This window comes from Sus scrofa, chromosome 1, assembly GCF_054392235.1.
Source record: "Sus scrofa isolate SSC_HxYL_T2T_F1_AM1 chromosome 1, Sscrofa_HxYL_maternal_Yorkshire_Landrace_v2.0, whole genome shotgun sequence".
Lineage (NCBI taxonomy): Eukaryota > Metazoa > Chordata > Mammalia > Artiodactyla > Suidae > Sus > Sus scrofa.
The window spans coordinates 263,077,703-263,097,765 of record NC_139383.1 but is presented as its reverse complement, the minus strand read 5'-3'; the positions used below and the strand labels follow the sequence as shown (position 1 = coordinate 263,097,765).

The 20,063-nt window shown below is 41.0% G+C and overlaps 1 protein-coding gene across 8 annotated transcripts in view; it reads left to right on the top strand.

Moving 5' to 3' along the window:
* The window catches only part of ECPAS (Ecm29 proteasome adaptor and scaffold), a 103,243-nt gene extending 84,170 nt beyond the window's left edge, over positions 1 to 19,073 (top strand). For all 8 annotated transcript variants that reach the window (XM_084991899.1, XM_021067464.2, XM_021067473.2 and 5 more), the window contains 15 exons: positions 1,285 to 1,435; positions 3,564 to 3,629; positions 4,830 to 4,919; positions 6,219 to 6,285; positions 6,864 to 6,955; positions 7,034 to 7,100; positions 7,319 to 7,510; positions 8,489 to 8,697; positions 9,539 to 9,582; positions 9,679 to 9,871; positions 11,945 to 12,083; positions 14,307 to 14,412; positions 14,898 to 14,986; positions 17,304 to 17,375; positions 18,788 to 19,073. In XM_084991899.1, the coding sequence (XP_084848025.1) occupies positions 1,285 to 1,435; positions 3,564 to 3,629; positions 4,830 to 4,919; positions 6,219 to 6,285; positions 6,864 to 6,955; positions 7,034 to 7,100; positions 7,319 to 7,510; positions 8,489 to 8,697; positions 9,539 to 9,582; positions 9,679 to 9,871; positions 11,945 to 12,083; positions 14,307 to 14,412; positions 14,898 to 14,986; positions 17,304 to 17,375; positions 18,788 to 18,927 (1,717 nt within the window). In that variant the 3' untranslated portion in view covers positions 18,928 to 19,073. The remainder of the gene's footprint in view (positions 1 to 1,284; positions 1,436 to 3,563; positions 3,630 to 4,829; positions 4,920 to 6,218; positions 6,286 to 6,863; positions 6,956 to 7,033; positions 7,101 to 7,318; positions 7,511 to 8,488; positions 8,698 to 9,538; positions 9,583 to 9,678; positions 9,872 to 11,944; positions 12,084 to 14,306; positions 14,413 to 14,897; positions 14,987 to 17,303; positions 17,376 to 18,787) is intronic.
* The last annotated feature ends 990 nt before the right edge of the window (positions 19,074 to 20,063 follow it).

Genomic DNA, 20,063 nt, shown 5'->3' with positions numbered 1-20,063 from the left:
ACATGGGATCCAAGCCACTTCTGCGACCTACACCATGGCTCACAGCAACACTGGATCCTTAACCTACTGAGCAAGACCAGGAATCGAACCAGCGTCCTTATGGATACTAGTTGGGTTTTTTAGGGCTGAACTATGAGGGGAACTCCGTATGTCGCTCTTTTAAATTAAAATCAATAGTGAAGAATTCTGTTTTTTTTTTTTTTTTTCCTTAAACGAGAATGCTATCTAGGTACTTCATCTGTTTCATTTTTATTTCACTTTTGAAATTAGATCAAATTAATAGTACCAACAGTATTTCATGGTAACTAAATAGTCGGTATGGGAAAGTTCTTTTTAGAAAGATTCACCTGACAAATGCAAAGGAATGGTAAAATTAGGATATCAAGATTTTGCTGTCCTCAGTAAGACAATTCAGGTAATGATCATTAGTGGCTCCTCAATCCACTGGTGAAAGGCTGATAGGGAGCGTTATCATGGATGGCTGGTTCATACTAACTGAACTTGAACCCACTGACCACTCTTCACCGCATAAAAAAAGATAAGCAGCCTTTATTTATATCCTGATGTGATGGGACAGGGCATGTGTAGACTACCTATGAAAGGTTCTTGTTTGAACCTGAACTTGATTTAGCCTGCAGATCTACAGAGGAACATGTTAAGTGACACCATCAGAATACAACCAATGAGGACAAATTCATTATACAAACAGAAGAGGAGGGAGGAGGACACTGTTAAAAAGGTTTAAGAAGTGCAGTAAATTGCAATGCATGGATGGACTCTGGGTTTGATTCCAACAAACCTACTCTTAAAGACCTTTGTGAAACACGAAATTTGGATATTAGATGATAATGAATAAAAATCTTAATATTTTTTGGTGTGAAATATTTTCATTATGAAAAAGAGTCCTGATCTCTTAACGATACAGTTAAGGAAATTCTGTTAGGGAATTCTGTTTCAAAATACTACAATGGCAGGGAAAAAAGTATGTATGGTGTGTATATGCAGTAGATGTAGAAGTGAGACACAATTGGTCGAAGGTTGTGGGTTGTTGAACTGGATGGAGAATATACAGAATTTCATTTATGGTTCTCTCTGCTTTCTTATATGTGTGAAATTTTCTATTACAAAAAGGTGAAAAAAAAAAAAACAAACCAATAAAAACGATGTAGAGCTAAGACTACGTATGTTCCTTAATGAAGTAAAGTGCAGAATATCCTCATGATGAGACCTGTAGGGCCTGTTACTTTTGTTAAGACTCAGGAGTTGTGTTTTCTGTGTTTGTAGCATTAACACCCTTGTGAAGATCAGCAAAAGTGCAGGAGCCATGTTGAAGCCACACGCACCAAAACTCATCCCAGCCCTGTTGGAGTCCTTAAGTGTATTGGAGCCCCAGGTTCTCAATTATTTGAGCCTCCGGGCTACAGACCAAGAAAAGGTGAGTTGACCACATAGACGTATTGGTCGTTATCATGAAGGGAGAGCTCTGTTAAGATACTGAACAGTCCTTGCAGGGCCCTTAGACAAACGCACCAACTCCAGGGATATTTCCCCACTCCCGAATCAGCTCGACTCCTGTGCCCACATGCATTATTCTTTTAGGGGTGCTGGCAGGGAGGCAGTTCAGGGAAAATGACTCTTCCATTTAAAATCTGCATTAATACATTGATTTAACACAGTTTTGGGTACACATTTGTTTATTTTTTAGGGGTTGGGTCTACACCCTCAGAGTCCTTCTGTGGACCACTCCTGCCCTAAAAGTCAGGAGGATTTGTGTCTAGACTTTGGCATAATCCAAAATTATTCTGCTTTTTAGGTATACTGTAGTAGTTCCCTAGTCTCTGATCAGAGTTGTTTTTTCTTTGAAAAAAGTTACAGATGAAACATATTTATTGTGAAAAATTAGAACATGGAAGAGTAGTAAGTAGTTCCTTAGGAGTTGCCTCTCCCCTACCAGCAAAATATCCACTGTCAGCAGCTTCTTGGGTCTTTTTTCAAATTCTTTTGTAGTTATAGGATACAAAACCAAATATGCTAATTTTAAAATAGAATCAGACTATGAATATTTTTCTGCAACTTGATTTTTTTTTAAAGACTATATCATGTATTTGTAGATCTATTTCATTCTTTTTAATGTGTGTATAGCATTCTATAGTGAGGTGATTTTGAACTTCTGTGAGAGAGATTTGTGGCGTCAAAAGTTAGGAATGTTTAATTTCCTTTTTTTTTTTTTCTTTTTTCTTTTAAGGGTTGCACCCACCGCACATGGAAATTCCCAGGCCAGGAGTCGAATCGGAGCTACAGCTGCCAGCCTATGCCACAGCTCATGGCAATGCCAGATCCTTAACCCACCGAGTGGGGCCGGGGATCAAACCCGCGACCTCATGGTTCCTCATGGTTCCCCCATGGATTTCTGCTGCGCCATGACGGGAACTCCTATGAATGTTTAATTTCTCCACATCTTTGCCAACATGAGTAACATCAGCCTAAGCAAGAATCTCATTGTTCTGACTTACACTTTCCTGTTTCTGGCGTTGTCCATTGCCTTTTCGTAATGTGTTAGCCATTCTTCTGTGGATTGTATGTTTCTGTTTTATGTCTATCTTTGTACTGTTTATGTTTTTATGTTTGTCTTTATTAAGAATATCAAATCACTGTCATATGACTTGTAAAAGTTTTTTCTCAGTGCACTATTTGATTTTTAACTTGCCTCAACAATCTATCCTAATCTCTTACTCTCTTTTCCTTTTGTGTCTCATAGTACTGTTTCTTCTCTGTTCATCACTCTTTTCCTCTTTCAGCAGTAATCGTGCCCCTCCTTAGGTTCCCACCTCCTGGGTGTTGAGAATTTGGAAACATAAATTCTAGTCTAAACTTGGCAGCCCTAGGCAGGTCACTTCTGTATGCCTATTTTTTTCTCATTTGTTTTCGCTGGCTGTTGTCAGCCTCTACCATAGTTTGACTAAAATACCATTGTAGATATGAAGGTCCTTCACAGAGCTAAAGCAATGCATGTGTAAAATTAAAAATTGTGTCTTAGATAGAAAATTACTTAGTCTGTTTCTTTATTTAGTGCTTGGAGAACCTGAGGCTCAAGAAGGCTTAGATAACTTGTTCAAAGCCACACTGTTATTTTTTAACTGCAGTTAATTTCACACTGTTGTCTGAATGTCTCACCTGGGGTGAGATGCTGCCTCTACGTGTATATGAGTGTAGGACAAAAGAAATTACTCAGACTTGTATTTGAATTTGTTGCATCCATACTTTTTTTTTTCCTTTTTCTGCCACGCCCATGGCATATGGAAGTTCTCAGGCCAGGATCGAATCCAAGCCGTAGCTGCAGCCTCTGCCACGGCTGCAGCAACGCCGGATCCTTAACCCAGTGCGCCAGGCTGGGGATGAAACCCGTGCGGCCACAGAGACAGCACCAGCTCCTTAACTTGGTGTAGCACAGCAGGAATCCCTCCACATTATTTTTAAAAATATTCTTTACTTTGGCAGCAAAGCCCAGTGGGAGTGTGTGGCGGTTCTTCATTGTTTGAATGTGCTTGAATTTGTGTTCTCAGGCTGCGATGGATAGTGCCCGACTCAGTGCTGCCAAATCCTCTCCCATGATGGAAACAATCAACATGGTCAGTGCCTCATGTCACGACAGCGTTTCGGTTTGTTCGCCTGCCTTACAGTGTAATTGTTCCAAGTCTTCAGGTTACATTAACTGAAGGAGAGATTTAAGGGGTGTGTCAAGCAGCTGTTGTGACTCTAGTTTTTTCTTAATATAACTCTCTTTTCTTCTCCTGTATTAATAAATGGAATTAGTACTTTTCCAAATAGTAGAATCCATTAATCCAGATTTGTGTTCCATAAGAGAACAATATATTAAAGGATCGCCCTATAAATCTGTATCTGTGTATGTTTCAGCCTGCCTGTTAGAAGGGTTCAGGTGTTTGTCTCTGCCTGAGCACCGTCTTTGGGAGGACCTAGGAAGGTGTAAGCTGGAAGTGTTTGATGAAGTAGGCAGCATAAAAGGTAGGGAAAGAGAATTGAGCAGTGTCGATAGGTTGTTCAGACGAAGGAAGGGAACTGCTTGGCATGGAGGTTCCAAGGTGTAATGTTTCTGGAGTCAAGGATTAGGAGAGGCTAGGTCACAAAACCAACTCTGCTGCGCATGCCCTGGAGTGGTTAACTGAGAGCTCGTGAGCTGCTGGAAATGGTTTTGCTTGGCTGGTCACAAGGCTGGACAAGAGAAAAATGAAATTTTTTTAGTGCTTACTGGGGAACTGTTACAAAATATGGTCTAAGGTTGTTAGCTGGATGATGGGGGAGAAGAAAGCTTAAAGAAATAGGAATAGTTAGCAAACACTTTATAGATATGCTCCTCAGTAATAGAATATATATCATGATATTTTCAAAAATACAGTATAGCAAGTTCAACTAAGCAGTCAACTTTATTAATAAGGTGGTTCGATAGGGCAAGCCCCCGGAAGAAGGTCACTTTTAATCTAGGTCTTTCACATTAAATATGACTTGATAAAGAGGAAATAGGCCCAGAGAGATCCTTTCTTTTTGGGTAATCATTATTTGTTTGCTCCTTTATAAATCAATTTTTTTTAAATACTTTTGTTTTGTTTTTAATGTTGAACCACTGATGAATGGTTTTCCTGTTTGTAGTACAGTTTTAACACTGACCTCAGAGCAAAATCAAACCAGCAGTTTTTCAACTTCATGTCAAAACCAGTTGGGTACATAGTTGACATGGGCAGTTTTTAATTGAAGATGTGGTACTGGTTTAATTATTTGCTATGGTTAACTTTATATATATTCTCTTCCCAAAGTGCCTGCAATATCTTGATGTGTCGGTGCTGGGTGAGCTAGTTCCTAGATTGTGTGAACTGATCAGAAGTGGTGTAGGTCTTGGAACTAAGGTAGGTCAGTGTGTTTGTGTGTGTGTGTGTATGTGTGCGTGTGTGTATCTTTTTAGGGCCGCACCCGCTGCATATGGAGGTTCCCAGGCTAGGAGTCTAATCGGAACTATAGCTGCTGGCCTGTACCACAGCCACAGCAACACAGGATCTGAGCCACCTCTGCAACCTACACCACAGCTCACGGCAGTGCCGGATCCTTAACCCACTGAGTGAGGCCAAGGATTGAACCTTTGTCCTCACAGGTGCTAGTCAGATTCACTTCCACTGTGCCACGATGGGAACTCCTAGGCCAGTGTATTTTTCATAAGAGGAGTGTGCGTCCTCATTAGTTTGGGCCACAAAAATACAACAGCCATCTTGAGTGAAATTACTCTTTTTTTCCCTTAAAGTCTAATACTATTTTACATTAACTGTTTTGTTTCTATGGTTGCACTAATAACGTAAAACATGTAACTCATTCAGAATATACAACGTGACTTACTCAGTAAATACTGTCTTGCGTTTTTAGTGGAATCATTTCCGTCCCCTGGTTGCCGTGTACATGTGCCTGGGTCCTCGTTCATATCCGTTATTAATGGAGATCTCACTTAGTTATCAAGGCATGGTTGTTTCAGGTGGTGAGTGGGATTTTTCACAGAGGAATCAGCAGGTATTTGGATGGAAAAATGTCTTCCTCTGCAAGATCTTTCAAAGATCAGATCCACCCCCGCCCCTTGGAAAGCAAACAGCTCACATTTTTTCTCCTGACAAAATTAACACTTGCTTGTATCTTAAAGTTGTATCATTTCTATCAGGAGAATGATCAAAATTGTCTATAAGTTTACCATCCAGAGGTCATTGCTGTCACTGTTTCAAAATGTTTCTTCCAGCCTCTTTCTGTGCATCTACTCTTGTGTGGCTGGAACGTCATTGATTTTAACCCACTGAGGAACATCTCACCTGTTTTTAGCTTTTTTGATACTAAACAAAGCACTGTGATGAGACACATCTGAAGCTACTTTCCTGTAGTTAAGTTTCTAGAACAAGGATGGACAAGATGACATGTTGTCCTCCCAAAAGATTGAACTGGTCTTTTTCGCACTTGCAGTGTATGAGAGCAGCATACGCTCGCACCCTAACCTTCTACTGGAGGTCTTGAAAATCTTCGTGTTAATAATTTAGTTTTACTCTTTCTACACTGAATCCTGAAAGGGGCTGTTAGACTGTGTATGTCTTTTAAATCTTTGACTCTTAAAAACGAAGGGTTTGATAGAACATTATGACCGTCAGATTTAGACCTTTGCCTTTGTAACCCTGTAGGGAGGCTGTGCCAGTGTCATTGTGTCATTAACCACCCAGTGTCCCCAGGACCTAACACCTTACTCAGGTGAGTTTGTCAAAACCACATGGGGTGATACTTTTGTAAGGCCATGTCTTGCGTGACATGGTTTTAAAAGGAAAAGTATGATCATTCAGACATGCTTGTGATATTGTATACTTTTTCTTCTCTCAGACTCCCCCACCTCTACCTTTATTGCTGTTTGTAAGAGGTACAGGATGATCAAGTTTAGCAAGTTTCCATTGTTTTGTAAATGTTGATTTCCTAGTGGTATAAGGAAGTGAAAGTATTGGCTGTCCTGTGGGGTTTGTTTATTACCATCTATAGCTGATTTGACAGCAGCATTTTTCTCTTCTTGGATTGGCTCCTAGATGGGGCTGATGAACTTTATGTAACTAGTTCTCATTTTTGCAACTTGCCCCACAATATTCTAGACACAGATTAATTTTTAATTTTACGCCATGCAAAGAGAGGCAAATGGATAGTACAAAGGTAACATGCAGGGTTATAGACTATCACAGAATTAATCAGATACTAAATATAGGGTTAAGTTTGTTTTGGTCCTAGGAACAGAGCAGAGCATTTGGTCAACCAGATATTAGATTTTTCTCCTTCGTTTCTGCTAGGTAAACTTATGAGTGCTTTGCTTAGCGGCCTGACGGATCGGAACAGTGTAATTCAGAAATCCTGTGCTTTTGCCATGGGCCATTTAGTTCGGGTGAGTTGAAGTTCTTATTTGTTGAGTAATTATACATGGATAATTGCAGAGAAATGACCGGGCTTGTTTCTCTTTCAGACCTCACGGGATAGCAGCACTGAGAAACTCCTGCAGAAGCTCAATGGCTGGTATATGGAGAAAGAAGGTGCCTTTCTCTTCCTGCTTTATATTATTGTTAATTTAGATGTAAAGAACCTAATGAAACAGTACAAATCAGGTTTTAACCCTTTCTGATTTTATGTGCTTTGCTAGAAACACTTCTAATTGATTTTACTGATCTGTTTCGCTCTGGTGCAAGTTGAGCAGTTACCCTTAAAAACAATAGGTATCGAAAGATGATGGTTTTTTTCCGCTTCTCTTCAGAACCCGTCTACAAGACCTCTTGTGCTTTGACTGTTCATGCTATTGGACGATACAGCCCCGATGTACTGAAGAACCATGCCAAAGAAGTCCTGCCTTTGGCATTTCTAGGCATGCATGAAATTGCCGATGAGGAGAAAGCAGAAAAAGAAGAATGTAACTTGTGGACTGAGGTGTGGCAGGAAAACGTACCTGGTTAGTAAGCAGTGCCTGTGCGTTAAACCTTCTTAAGAACCACACGTTTTATTTATTTGTTTATTTATTTTAACTTTTTTTTATATATTATGTTTTGTATTTTTTCCATTATAGGCTGGTTTACAGTGTTCTGTCAATTTTCTACTGTACGGCATGGTGACCCGGTTACAAATACATGTATAGATTTTTTTCTCACATTATCATGCTGCATCCTAAGTGACTAGACATAGTTCCCAGTGCGACACAGCAGGATCTCATTGCTTATCCATTCCAAAGGCAATAATCTGCATCTGTTAACTCCAAGCTCCCAATCCATCCCACTCTCTCCCCCTGCCCCTTGGCAACCACAAGTCTCTTCTCCAAGTCCATGATTTTCTTTTCTGTGGAAAGGTTCATTTGTGCCGTATTTTAGATTCCAGATATAAGTGATATCATACGGTTTTGAACCACGCATTTTTTACTCATAAGCTTTTGCAGTTACTTTTCCAGAATCTTGACAATGTGTGTCCCATTGGGGTCTAAGCCTGTCCAGGTTTCTGGGTTCTCAAGTTGGTCCCAGAGCTCTTTTCTTTCCTCCCTCATTGCTGCCCACGTGAGAGAATGGCACCTGCCCAAGCGAAGCAGAGATTTGCTTATTTCAGTCCAGAGTGTCCAGTGATATCTTTTTTGTTGTTGCCTTAGAGTATTAATTTACAGTAATGCCTCTGAACTCTGCTTTTCTCCTTGACACGCATGCATGGATGACGGCCCTCCTATGGCCATATCCAAGGTCGTGAAGTCCTGCTCCTGTAAAGACACTTCACACCACCCCCCACTTTCTCTCCCTTTCACAGAGCAATGTGGTATAAGCATTGAGAATCATTGCTTTAGACTGACGGTCATGGACTTTTATTCCAGACTTAGAAAAGAAAAAGCAGTTAATTTTTTTTTTTTTTTAATCACTTGAAAGTCGCTTTAATTTTGCTTTTCGTAACTTAGGTTCCTTTGGCGGCATTCGGTTATACCTGCAGGAGTTGATAACCATTGCCCAGAAGGCTTTACAGTCTCAGTCCTGGAAAATGAAAGCCCAGGGTGCAATTGCCATGGCATCCATTGCTAAACAAACCAGCTCCCTGGTGCCTCCGTATCTGGGGATGATACTGACTGCATTACTGCAAGGCCTGGCTGGAAGAACATGGGCAGGAAAGGTAAAGGAACCATTCATGCCCAGTTACATTTAAGGTATCCTTAAAGGATTATGACTTCGTCTTTCCTTTGTCATTTCCTGTAACAATTAGAATGTCGTTTTGTGGGACATCAGATGGATTGTTTCTGTGAATTAGATTTCCTGGGCAGTGGGAAGCTTTGAGTAAACTCTGCCTGATCAAATGTGACGTTTCATCAGTATAACTCACGTATCCTTGAATACTGCACAGTAATGCTGGAGGCTGGTTTTTATTTATCTTGTGCAGCTTTCAAAGATAAGTCTTAGCACCCATTGACCTCATGAACCAGTCATGATTGAGTGTCTGTGAAATTGAGTAGCAAGGCAGACTGCGTCTAGACCCCGAGCGGAGGATGCCTGGCTCTGGGCCTCTGAACGAGTAATAGTCATTTTTCACATAAGGGCGATAGTAGGTTATACACGATGACAGCTCTGTGGGGAACATGAGACTGTGGCATCATACACAGTCCACTTGGCGTTGTGGAAGTCCGTAGTGGCCAGGGCAGTACTTTAGATCAAGTACAGGACTAGGAGTCAGGCAGTTCTGATTCCATTGTTGATGCTTCTGCCCCGTGACCTTGAACAGGTCTGTTCTCTAGGCTTCATGAAATAGAGACAAAGACAAGTATCTTGCTTCTGTAGTTGGAGTGAAACTCTGCACACATGCTTGTTAAACAGTAAAGTGTATTAAAAGATTTGGTGACTCTGGTTAATTTTTGTTGTCATAATTTTGAAATATTTCTGAAGTAATTGTAGACACAGCATGGAGAATGTAACTGACACGTGTGTGCTTAATGGTATCCCTTCATCTTTCAACCCTTTAGGAGGAACTCTTGAAAGCCATTGCCTGTGTGGTGACAGCTTGCAGGTAAGCGTTCTTTCAGTGACGATGCCATTTCTTAAATTGAACCTGAAAGCTTCAGCCTTTATTAACTGTCCTGGTACTTTTGTATGAATTCTGTAGTGCAGAGCTGGAAAAGTCTGTGCCCAATCAGCCCAGCATAAATGAAATTCTCCAGGCTGTTCTGAAGGAGTGTGGCAAGGAGAATCCCAAATACAAGATTGTAGCAATCAGCTGTACCGCAGATGTCTTAAAGGCCACCAAAGAAGACAGATTCCAGGAGTTTGCTGATATTGTCATACCTCTCATCAAGAAGGTAATGACTGCCATATTCTTCCAAGTCTGGTTTATACTTTAAAAATTGAAAAAAAAAAAAAAAGCAAATTGTAGAAAATCACAAAATTTCACCGCTTCAAACAAGGTAGACATTTGTCTCTCCCGTAATAGTTTAGGGAGTCTGGCTCTTTCCAGCTCCCAGCTCTGCCATCCCAGGGTGTGGCCATTGCCCTCATGGTCCGTAGTGTATTTGCAGTTCAGGCAGGTGATGGCAGAGGAGATGGAGAAAGGAGGAAGGCGCAAAGTGGTCATGTCACTTCGCTCTTAAGAGAGCTCCTGGAAGCTGCCACAGGGCACTTTCACTTCTATCCCATTGGCTACTTTTTTTTTGTTTTGTTTTGGCTGCGCCCATGGCATGTAGAACTTTGCCAGCCAGGGATCAAACCCAAGCCACAGCAACAACCCAAGCTGCTGCAGTGACAGTGCTGGATCCTTAATCCGCTGTGCCACAAAGGAACTTTTCACAGGCCAGTTCTTAGCCAAGTAGCCACACTTGATTGCAGGCGAGACTGGGCATAGTAGTCTTCATTCTGGGTATCTCTTTCCCCTCCGTGGGAGAAGGGTGGGTGGTTTTTATTTTTTTTCTAAAATAAAGCAGAAAGATGAGTTTGTTGCAGGAGTGTCATCCTGCGTGCTGGGCAACTAGGGGCTATGGGAGCAGTGAGTTCCCGTGAGTGATGTTGGAGTGAAGGAACGGTCTCCATCACGGCTGTACTAAGCTCTGCCGTGCACGTGTGTGTGCAGCCGCCACCCCGGGCATCCCGGAGTGAAGGCACGGAGCTCAGTGTGTCACTGTTGACTGCCTTCGGCATGTTTTGGGGGACTTTGATTGAAAACAGACTTTAGTTTCATTTGGAAAATGAAGTACTTGCCTTTGAAAGTTGAGCACTGGTTCAAAGAAAAGGGTATGGTTTATTTTTTTGTGAAATGAAAAATATTTTATTTTATTTTTATTTATTTTTTTGTCTTTTTGGCATCTTTTGGGCTGGTCCCATGGCATATGGAGATTCCCAGGCTAGGGGTCAAATCGGAGCTGTAGCTGCTGGCCTACGCCAGAGCCACAGCAACCCAGGGTCCGAGCCGCATCTGCAACCTACACCACAGTTCACGGCAACGCCGGATCCTTAACCCACTGAGCAAGGCCAGGGATGGAACCTGCAACCTCATGGTTCCTAGTCGGATTCGTTAACCACTGAGCCACGACGGGAACACCGTGAAACACAAAATATTTTAAATAGCATTCTTAGTCTATTTCTTGTGATGCTGCTAATTTGCAGTTGTTTTCTTTCAGTAAAAAATCCTGTTTAAATAATTTTTGTTACATGCATAATAATAGTGGATGGATTTGGAAGATGTATATATATATTTTTTTTTTTTAATTTTTTTTTTCTTTTTGTCTTTTCTAGGGCTGCACCTGTGGCATATGAAAGTTCCCAGGCTAGGGGTCTAATCGGAGCTATAGCCACCAGCCTACGCCACAGCCACAGCAACGCCAGATCCAAGCTGAGTCTGGCCACCTACACCACAGCTCATGGCAACACTAGATCCTTAACCCAGTGAGCAAGGCCAGGGATCGAACCTGCAACCTTATGGTTCCCAGTCAGATTTGTTAACCACTGAGCCACGACAGGAACTACTGGAAGATGTATATTTTAAATGGCTTATGCCACCAGCTAGCTGGACAAGTCACTTCTCAGCCTTTTCCATATCTTATTAAGAAGGAGTTTGGATTTATTTTTACAACATGACCAAGTTCTTCCTCCTTTAATTCTGTGATTCTAATGCAAGTCTTTTTCTCTTGGTCTCAAAATACTACCTGTATGGTGTTTTTTTTCATCTTTGCTTACAGATTCCTTCTGAAAATTTATTGGAGAGATGTAGTATTCTGTTACAAAATCTTTTTGCAAATAGGAAAACTCCTGGTAGAAAATTTAGCATTTATTTCTTGGTCAGCCTCCCCTACTCTGGTATCCTGATTGTTTTAATTTTATTCCTATGACTTTGAAGGAAAAAAAAATTAAAACTTGCTTTCCTTGTCTTTGGCACATTTTAGAACTCACCTGAAAGCATTGGAGTCCGGACAAGCAAAAACGAAGATGAGAATGAGAAGGAAAAGGAGCTCCAGCTGGAATCTCTGCTGGGAGCCTTTGAAAGTCTGGGCAAAGCCTGGCCCCGAAATGTGGAGACCCAACGTAAGCAGCAGACTGTGCCCTTGGAGCAGTGCTGTAACCCGGGGCTTCTTCATGAGAGCAGAGGTGTTCTGTGTGACGGAGGACAGCTGCTGCTTCTCGTAGAGCCTGACTGATTAATCGCGAGAATTACCTAATAGAAGTTTCATTCCCGCATTGGCAGATAATCTCACTGACTGTTGTGTTAGTTTTCTAGGGCTGCTGTAACAGAGTACCATAGACTAGGTGACTTCAGAAATTATTTTTTCAGTTTTGGAGACTAGTAGTCTGAGATCAAAGTGTCAGCAGTGTTGGTTACTTCTGAGACCTCCCTCCCTGGCTTGCAAATGGCCATCTGTGTCTTTGTGTCCTAACATATTTTTATAAGGACACCAGTCTTTGGATGAGGGCCCAGCCAAATGGTCTCTTAAAAACCCTATCTCCCAACACAGTCACATTCTGGGATACTTGGGGTTAGGACTTCATAACAACCATGATTCATTCTGTGTAGGTAGTTTGACTCTACAGAGAATTCTGTTACTCTTCTCTATGGTACTGTATTCTGAAGAATCCACAGAACTTATTAGTGGGGTCTCTTCATCTTGAAATTAATGGCTTTGTTACCAAATCTTCAATGAGCAAATCTCTATTTCACTGAGAAACTCAGGAGTTTTGAGAGCTTTTCAGAATTGAACATGTCTTTCCAAAAGATGAAGTAAGTAAAGAATAAACCTTTACTGTTGGATTAGGTTGCGGTTAGTAGGAGTCCTTTGGACAGGGCTTAACCTCGGGATGATGCTGCTTTTAAGTTTGCCTTGCATTGCTACTTTGGTGCGTTCTGCTGAATGTCTTAATTTTTTTTTTTTTTTTTTTTTTTTTTTTTTTTGTCTTTTTGCCTTTTCTAGAGCCACTCCCGTGGCATATGGAGGTTCCCAGGCTAGGAACTACACCTAGCCTACACCGCTGGCCTACACTACAGCCACAGCAGCGTGGGATCCGAGCTGCGTCTGCAACCTACACCACAGCTCATGGCAACGCCAGATCTTTAATCCACTGAGCAAGGCCAGGGATCGAACCCACAACCTCATGGTTCCTAGTCGGATTCATTAACCACTGAGCCACGACGGGAACTCCCAATATTTTTGAATCTTATTAAAAGTACTGCTGACTCTCTCTGATTGGAGGTCTCTAAAATGAGACTTAAGATGATCTTTGAGCCTTGCCATCCTTTGTGTGAACTTCAGAAAGTATTTTTGCTGTGTTTAGGATGGGTTCCCAAAAGAAACAGATTTGTAAGAGGTCTTATTTCTTGGTATTACGGTGCGGGCTGCAGTGAAAGCCCACTTACTTTATATCATTAGGACAATAACTTTTGCTTGATAGGTAGAAAAAGTTCAAGCAGAGCATTATATAAAAAGATGATACATATACAAAGGTCTTTTCGTGTAAGGTTATGCTGGTTATCATCGAGGGGGAGGGCTCTGGCCTTTGAGAGTTTGTCCCACACCGGCTTCTCGTACACATCTTCCTCATAATGTTACAGCTTCCATTTCTGGTTTCATTTCTTTATGGTGGGGAAGGAAATCATCGTCTCTTAGGAAGCAATTCAGATGCAGAATTCTGGATTTTTTTTTTTAAACCACCATCCATTTTTACATTTGTGAACTTTACTAAATTCTACAGCATTTTAAAGATAACTATTCTGTTGAGTTTGATACCCCTGTTTCATCAATTGGCATAATAACATCAATTCTATATTTACAATAGTAAGTGCAGTTGGCATGACAGGTTTGGGATAAAGCACCTTTGACTCCTTCAAGCCTGCAGCATGTAGAATCATGTGAGCGTCCAGAGAGGAGTTCCTGGCCCCCGGCATTCTGCTGTCTCTGGCCATCACTCAGGGTATTTCACAGGGAAAAGGCAGTGTGGTTAAGCCTCTGTGTCAGGTCCTCAGAGAAGGCTATTGCCTTGAAGATGAACATAGGCTCTTGTAGGGGAAGGGGTATTTCTGATCAGGGAAGTTTGTGGGAATCAGGCATAAACTCCTACTGAAGTGTCATTGAGATTTCATGGCTTTAATTAAAGCATTTGTTTTCTTTCTGCCTCTCTCCCTCCCCCTCCTCCTACCCTCTCTCTCTGTCCCTCTCTGCTCCCATCTCTCTGTCCTTCTCTCTCGCCCTCCTCGATCTGTCTTTTGCTCCTTCACACCCTCTGTCCTGCTCTGCCCTGTTCTGTCATTCTTTCCAGGTTGTTACCGCCAGGAACTGTGCAAATTGATGTGTGAACGGCTAAAACTCAGCACGTGGAAAGTGCAGCTAGGAGTCCTACAGTCAATGAATGCCTTTTTTCAGGGGTAATTTGCTTCATAGTTTAGTCATTTATTTGACCTTTCCCAACCCCTTAGCATCTTATATAAATTCAGTGGAATTTTGGGGGAGTTTCCTGTCATGGCTCAGCGGAAACCAATCTGACCAGCATCCATGAGGATGCAGGTTTGATCCCTGGTCTCGCTCAGTGGATTAAAGATGTGGCGTTACCCTGAGCTGTAGTATAGGTCATGGCTGTGGCTTGGATCTGGCGTAGCTGTGGCTGTGGTGTAGGCCAGCAGCTACAGCGCCAATTCAACCCCTAGCTTAGGAACCTCCGTATGCCGCCAGTGTGGCCCTGAAAAGACGGAAAAAAAAAAAAAAAATCAATGGAATTAAAAAAAAATTTTAAAGCTAAAAGCTGTAGTGACATCGTCAAGTGATACATAGAGTTAGAAATTGTATGTGCCAGAAAGCTTTTGGAATGTTTATTAGTAACTGGTATTTGTATCTTGTGTTCTGACTTGTACAGATTAATGCTTTTAGAAGAAGAACATGCAGATCCTGAGGCTTTGGCTGAAATTCTCCTTGAAACTTGTAAATCAATCACATATTCTTTAGGTGAGTGGTAAACTGACATTGATAAGGAATTTTAATTTAATTTAATTAAAAAAACTTTTAAATACTTTTAGTCACGCCCATGGCATGTGGAATTTCCTGGGCCAGAGATGGAGCCCATGCCACAGCAGTGACCCAAGCTGCCACAGTGACAGTGCAGGATCCTTAATCCACTGCAACACATGGGAACTCCAGGGAGTTTTAATTTTAAAGCTCAAGGAGTTAGGCTTCAAATATTCCCTGCTTTGTACTAGGAGCTAAATTTATGGAACAACTACTGAACTCTCCTATTTAATGTACTCAATATGTGCCCCCCCAAACTGGAGTGTCTTATACAAATCTGAACTGTGATTTAGGATTTTAACAACGAGGTTAGAAAAGGCTTTGTGATAAGTAGCTTTTAAAAACATGTACTTGGAAATAATTTCAAACTTACATAGAAGTTATAAAAATAATGCATGTAATACTTGTATATCCTTTACCCAGAGTCACCTGTTAGCATTTTGCCTCATTTTCTTTATTATTTGCAATTCTATATATTATTTTGCCTGAACCATTTGAAAGTATATTGCTTACATCATACCCCTTTTCTCCTAAATTCTTTTATATAACTAGAGTAAAGGTACCATCTTGACATAGTATAACATTGAGGCATTATTGTTAACCGTTCATATTCTAGGTTTTCAGTTGACTCAGTAATGTCCTTTATATAATTTTTTCCTCTCCTCCATTAAGGAATCCAATCCAGAATCATCTAGTGAATTTAGTTGTCCTATCTTAGTCTCTTTTAATCTGGAATGCTTCCTCAGTCTTTCTTTGTCATATATGACACTGACAATTTTGAAGAACTCCCCTTCCCCCGCCCTGCCTCATCCCTTAAACTAGAATGTTGCTCAGGGAGTTCCCCTGTGGCTCAGCAGGTTAAGGATCTGGTGTTGTCATTTCTGTGGCTCAGGTTGCTGATGTGGTGCAGGTTCTATCCCTGGTCCAAGAACTTTTACATGCTGTGGGCATGGCCAAAAAAAAAAAAAAAAAGACTGTTTCTCACTTGGTGTTGGTCTGTAGACGCAGGTTGTGAAGTCCCAGGTGGGCTGCTCCGTAGGTGAGGTTGTGTCCTCTCACATCAGTAGGCACAGTGTCCATCTGCCCTCAGTGGCCATGTCTATTTTGATTACCCAGGCAAGGTACTACTCAGTTTTCTCTTGCTGCTACTGGTTTCCCCCCTCTGTCTAATAAGCAGCCTCTGGGAACACGCTTCAGGACCACTCGGGGAACAGGCCCCTCTTCAGAACGGTCTCTCCTAAGCCGTCTGGGGGAAGACCCTTCAGGACCTTGCAGATGCACTGCTCCTCTTCACAGTGTCTTCTCTAGACGTGGCATTGATGGGGTTTTTCCTGAACCAGCTTTTACTAAGATGATTTTCCAACTCTAGCACTTCTTCCACATTTACCACTTGACAGTTGGTATCCACTCATAAGCAGGGTCCCTCCCTCTCCCTAAGTTTTATTTACCTCTTATCCTTACTAGTTCTTGGACTCTTTTATTTCCCTATTGGTTTATAATTATTTTCCTTAATTTGTTGCTCAGATTGTCCCAGATTGAGCCGGTGGAAGTCCCTTCAATCCGACTCCTGTGTCCTGTTGCCAGGTCACCATCATTCTTTTAAGTGCTTCTGTACTTTGGAGCGTAACAGGACATGGACATTATAAGCCCATCTTGAGCTTTCTTTGTCTTGGGTTTGGTTGTGTGTTTTTTTTTTCAGTAGACAGTTTCACTGTGAACTAGATGCTGTGTCTAGAGTAGACACCAAGGAAGCATATTTAAGCGGCAGTTCTTGGAGGTAGCAGGTGTTTTTGGATAAAGAATTGCCAGCTAAGAAACCAGTCTTTGCAGGGAACCAGCCAGTGTCCCTGAGTTGGCCTAACCCCTGTGTTGTGTAATGTCATTTGGTAAAGTGAAGAGGTCATGCAAACCTAAAGACCTTTCTTAGGTCTCCTGCGAAGATGACTTACCTGTTTGAGATAGTGTTTTTTCATTTTCAGCTTAGGGTCCTTTAAATATTGCCATTCGTTGTGGAGATAGGTGTATTTGGCTGAGGGCTTTTTTTTTTTTTTTTTTTTAAAGGGCATGTGGACATGTAGCACATTTGAGGTATTTGATGATAATTGGCAAAGGGAGGCTTACTTAAGAACAAGTGTAACTTTCCCTGAATTTATCATTTCTGAGCATCTTTTTTTCCAATAACACTAACTTAATCTTTGACGTTCTCTTTGTAAGGCATATAAAACAAATAATGTGAACTATATGATTTTCTTCTTAGAAAATAAGACCTACTCATCTGTGAGAACAGAAGCTTTATCTGTGATAGAATTGCTGCTTAAAAAACTTGAAGGTGAGTTCTTGATAGTTCCGATTGGAGGACCAGAAAGCCAGGGTATTTGATGGTATATGTTTTAGGAACTTTGTTGTTTTCTGTTTTTGTTTTTGATAAGCACATACACTAAAATACAAATCAATACATATGTACATGGAAGTGAAATATATATAGTTAAACCCGTCAAATTTTATTAAGTGTTAAATTTGGTATTCTTTGATTTTATATACTTTTAATGCACTATGAAGCTATAGTTATCTGAAAAAAAATGATTTTGTTTCCATCATGAATCTTGAGTTAATCCTGGCTAGTTATAGCACACGGCTGTCAGTGGCACAGAACTCACCATACACATGTGAATAAGCAGAATGACACACTGAGAAGTGGAGTTGGGAAAACATTTAACAGTCATCTACCTGAGTCATCAAAGTTGATGGCAATTCTCTTAATCCTGTATTTTTTTGTGTTTCTTTTTTTAAACCTTCTTATTGAAAAGCAGATTTCACCTCATGGTATGTTGTGTCAATGGCAGAAGACAACTGTTAGTATTTTCCCTGGCGGTATATCTGTTACTGATTTCAGAAGGAGGCCTCTTTTTCATTATTTCAACCCCTTGGATTAAGAATGGGGAAGATGGAACAGTTTTCTCCAGAGCTGTGTGTATTTACTGTTCCTATTTCTGTATCTTTGCTTACAGCTAAGCACCTCTCTGAGTGCTCCATAAAACAGGCCTTTTACACCCAGGAACACTACACGTCTCATAATCCATTTTGTCCTTGTGGAAGTAAAAGAGCTAGGTAGGCACTTAGATATAGCTCCAGTTTCTCACAGTTTGCCACATCTGTCTGAATATATTCTAGACGAGGCTAAATGGTGAAACAACTTGCTTGAAACCGCATCACCAGAAAGTGTCAGAAACTTATGAGCAAGATTTAGTATCTCACATGCTTTCTGAGTTTTTAAAATTTTGAGTGTGCTTGTGGTTCTCTGGTGCTTTTCTTAAAGAAGGAGTAATAAAGTGTCATCTATTGAAACTGTCTTTGCAGTTGTGAAATTTATTAAAGATGGTTTTTACTGTGCATGTCTTATAAAGAGGTGTTCTCTGTGGCGGCAGTAGGTGTTCTGTCACTGTGTGTGCCCTGCCTCAGGGCCTCCTGCTTCCTGCTGTGCTTCAGCCTTGCTTCATTCTCTTTGTTCCATCAGGGGACAGAGGATGAAACTCCCTGATAGGCCAGGTTATTGTTGATAATAGATTTGGAGACAGCTGTTAAGCCTGTGATCATTATTTACAGAACTGTTACCAAGGGGTTGCTTTGCATTTATTTTGGGGATAGGATGTGTGGAGGAAAAGCAGAAAGAATAGTTTTGGGTTTTCTGCCTGCTTGTTCTATAAGGATTCTTTTGTTGTTGTTCTTTCTCTTTCCATTCAGAATCTAAACAGTGGGAAAGCTTGACATCTGAGTGCAGAGTGCTCTTAATTGAGTCTTTAGCAACTATGGAGACAGACAGCAGACCCGAGCTGCAGGAGAAAGCATCGTTACTGAAGAAAACACTTGAAAATCTAGAATAAATTAGAAGGGGAAGAAACAGACAAGTGCCATGTTCATTGGGGGTTGAAATGGTGGTATTCTTTGAAAAACCAAGTGGGGAAAAGTAAAGATTAATCTGTAGCATGCATCATTCCTTGGCTGAAATAAAAAAAAAAAATGCCTTAAATTTTGTTCCTTATTAGCTTTATTTTACTTGATGTTTTAAAAGTATCTGGGCTTAATGAGCTAAATGAAACCTTGGATATCTGAGAGGTGGTTGTAGGTGAGACTGACAGAAATAGCTGTTGAAAGAATTTTAAAGCCGTTATTAAAGGAATAGACAAAGTTGCAGAGGAAGCTGCATAAACATCTTAGAACTGCATCCAAATTCAATGAAGTTATTTCTGGAAGGGGTTCTACAAAGCATTTAGTTTAACCCCCCTTCTTTACACCTGAAGAGATAGGCTATGAAATGACCTGGCTTCCTTTCGGAGGCCTGTGCCAAGGCTGGAACCTGTGTGTTTGATGACCTGCCCAGGATACTGTCCTTTACAACCAGCTGCCAATCAGTGCTACCCCTGGCCTCCCTGAGAAACTCCCGAGACGGTACAACCGTCCTTGCAGCAGAACGGAACTGACCCATACCCTAAGCACCACTGGATTCTTGAACTTCAGAAGCTGCACATTTGTTTAGATGATTGGTTTTCAGAGAATGATTATTTACCAGCTTTACCGGTTGGGAGGGAAAATTTGATCCTCGTGTGATAATTCTAATTGTCCTCCTTCTGCAAGCGGATGAAGATAGATCAGGACGAGAGTGTTCATTCTGTCTGTATCTTTGGTTATGTAATTTGCAAAACACAAACCAACGACGAAATCACGACTGCTTTGGTGTAGACCATTTATAACTTCAAAACTGTAAAGACAAATTAAAAATTAAAAATTTCCACCCATTTTTATGCTAACATTATGCCCATGAGATAGAAAGGAAAGCATTTTAATTAGCCGCCTGGGAATAACATGAGGGCATTCAAAGTAAATAATTGCAGCTAGGGTTTCTTCCTTATACTGCTCATGCTCCTGCCTAGGGGTGTAAGGTAAGGGGAAAAAACAAGTCTAACCTAAGTATTTCTTCAGGTAAACCGAGAACTCTAGTTCAACCTGAATTCCAAGCACG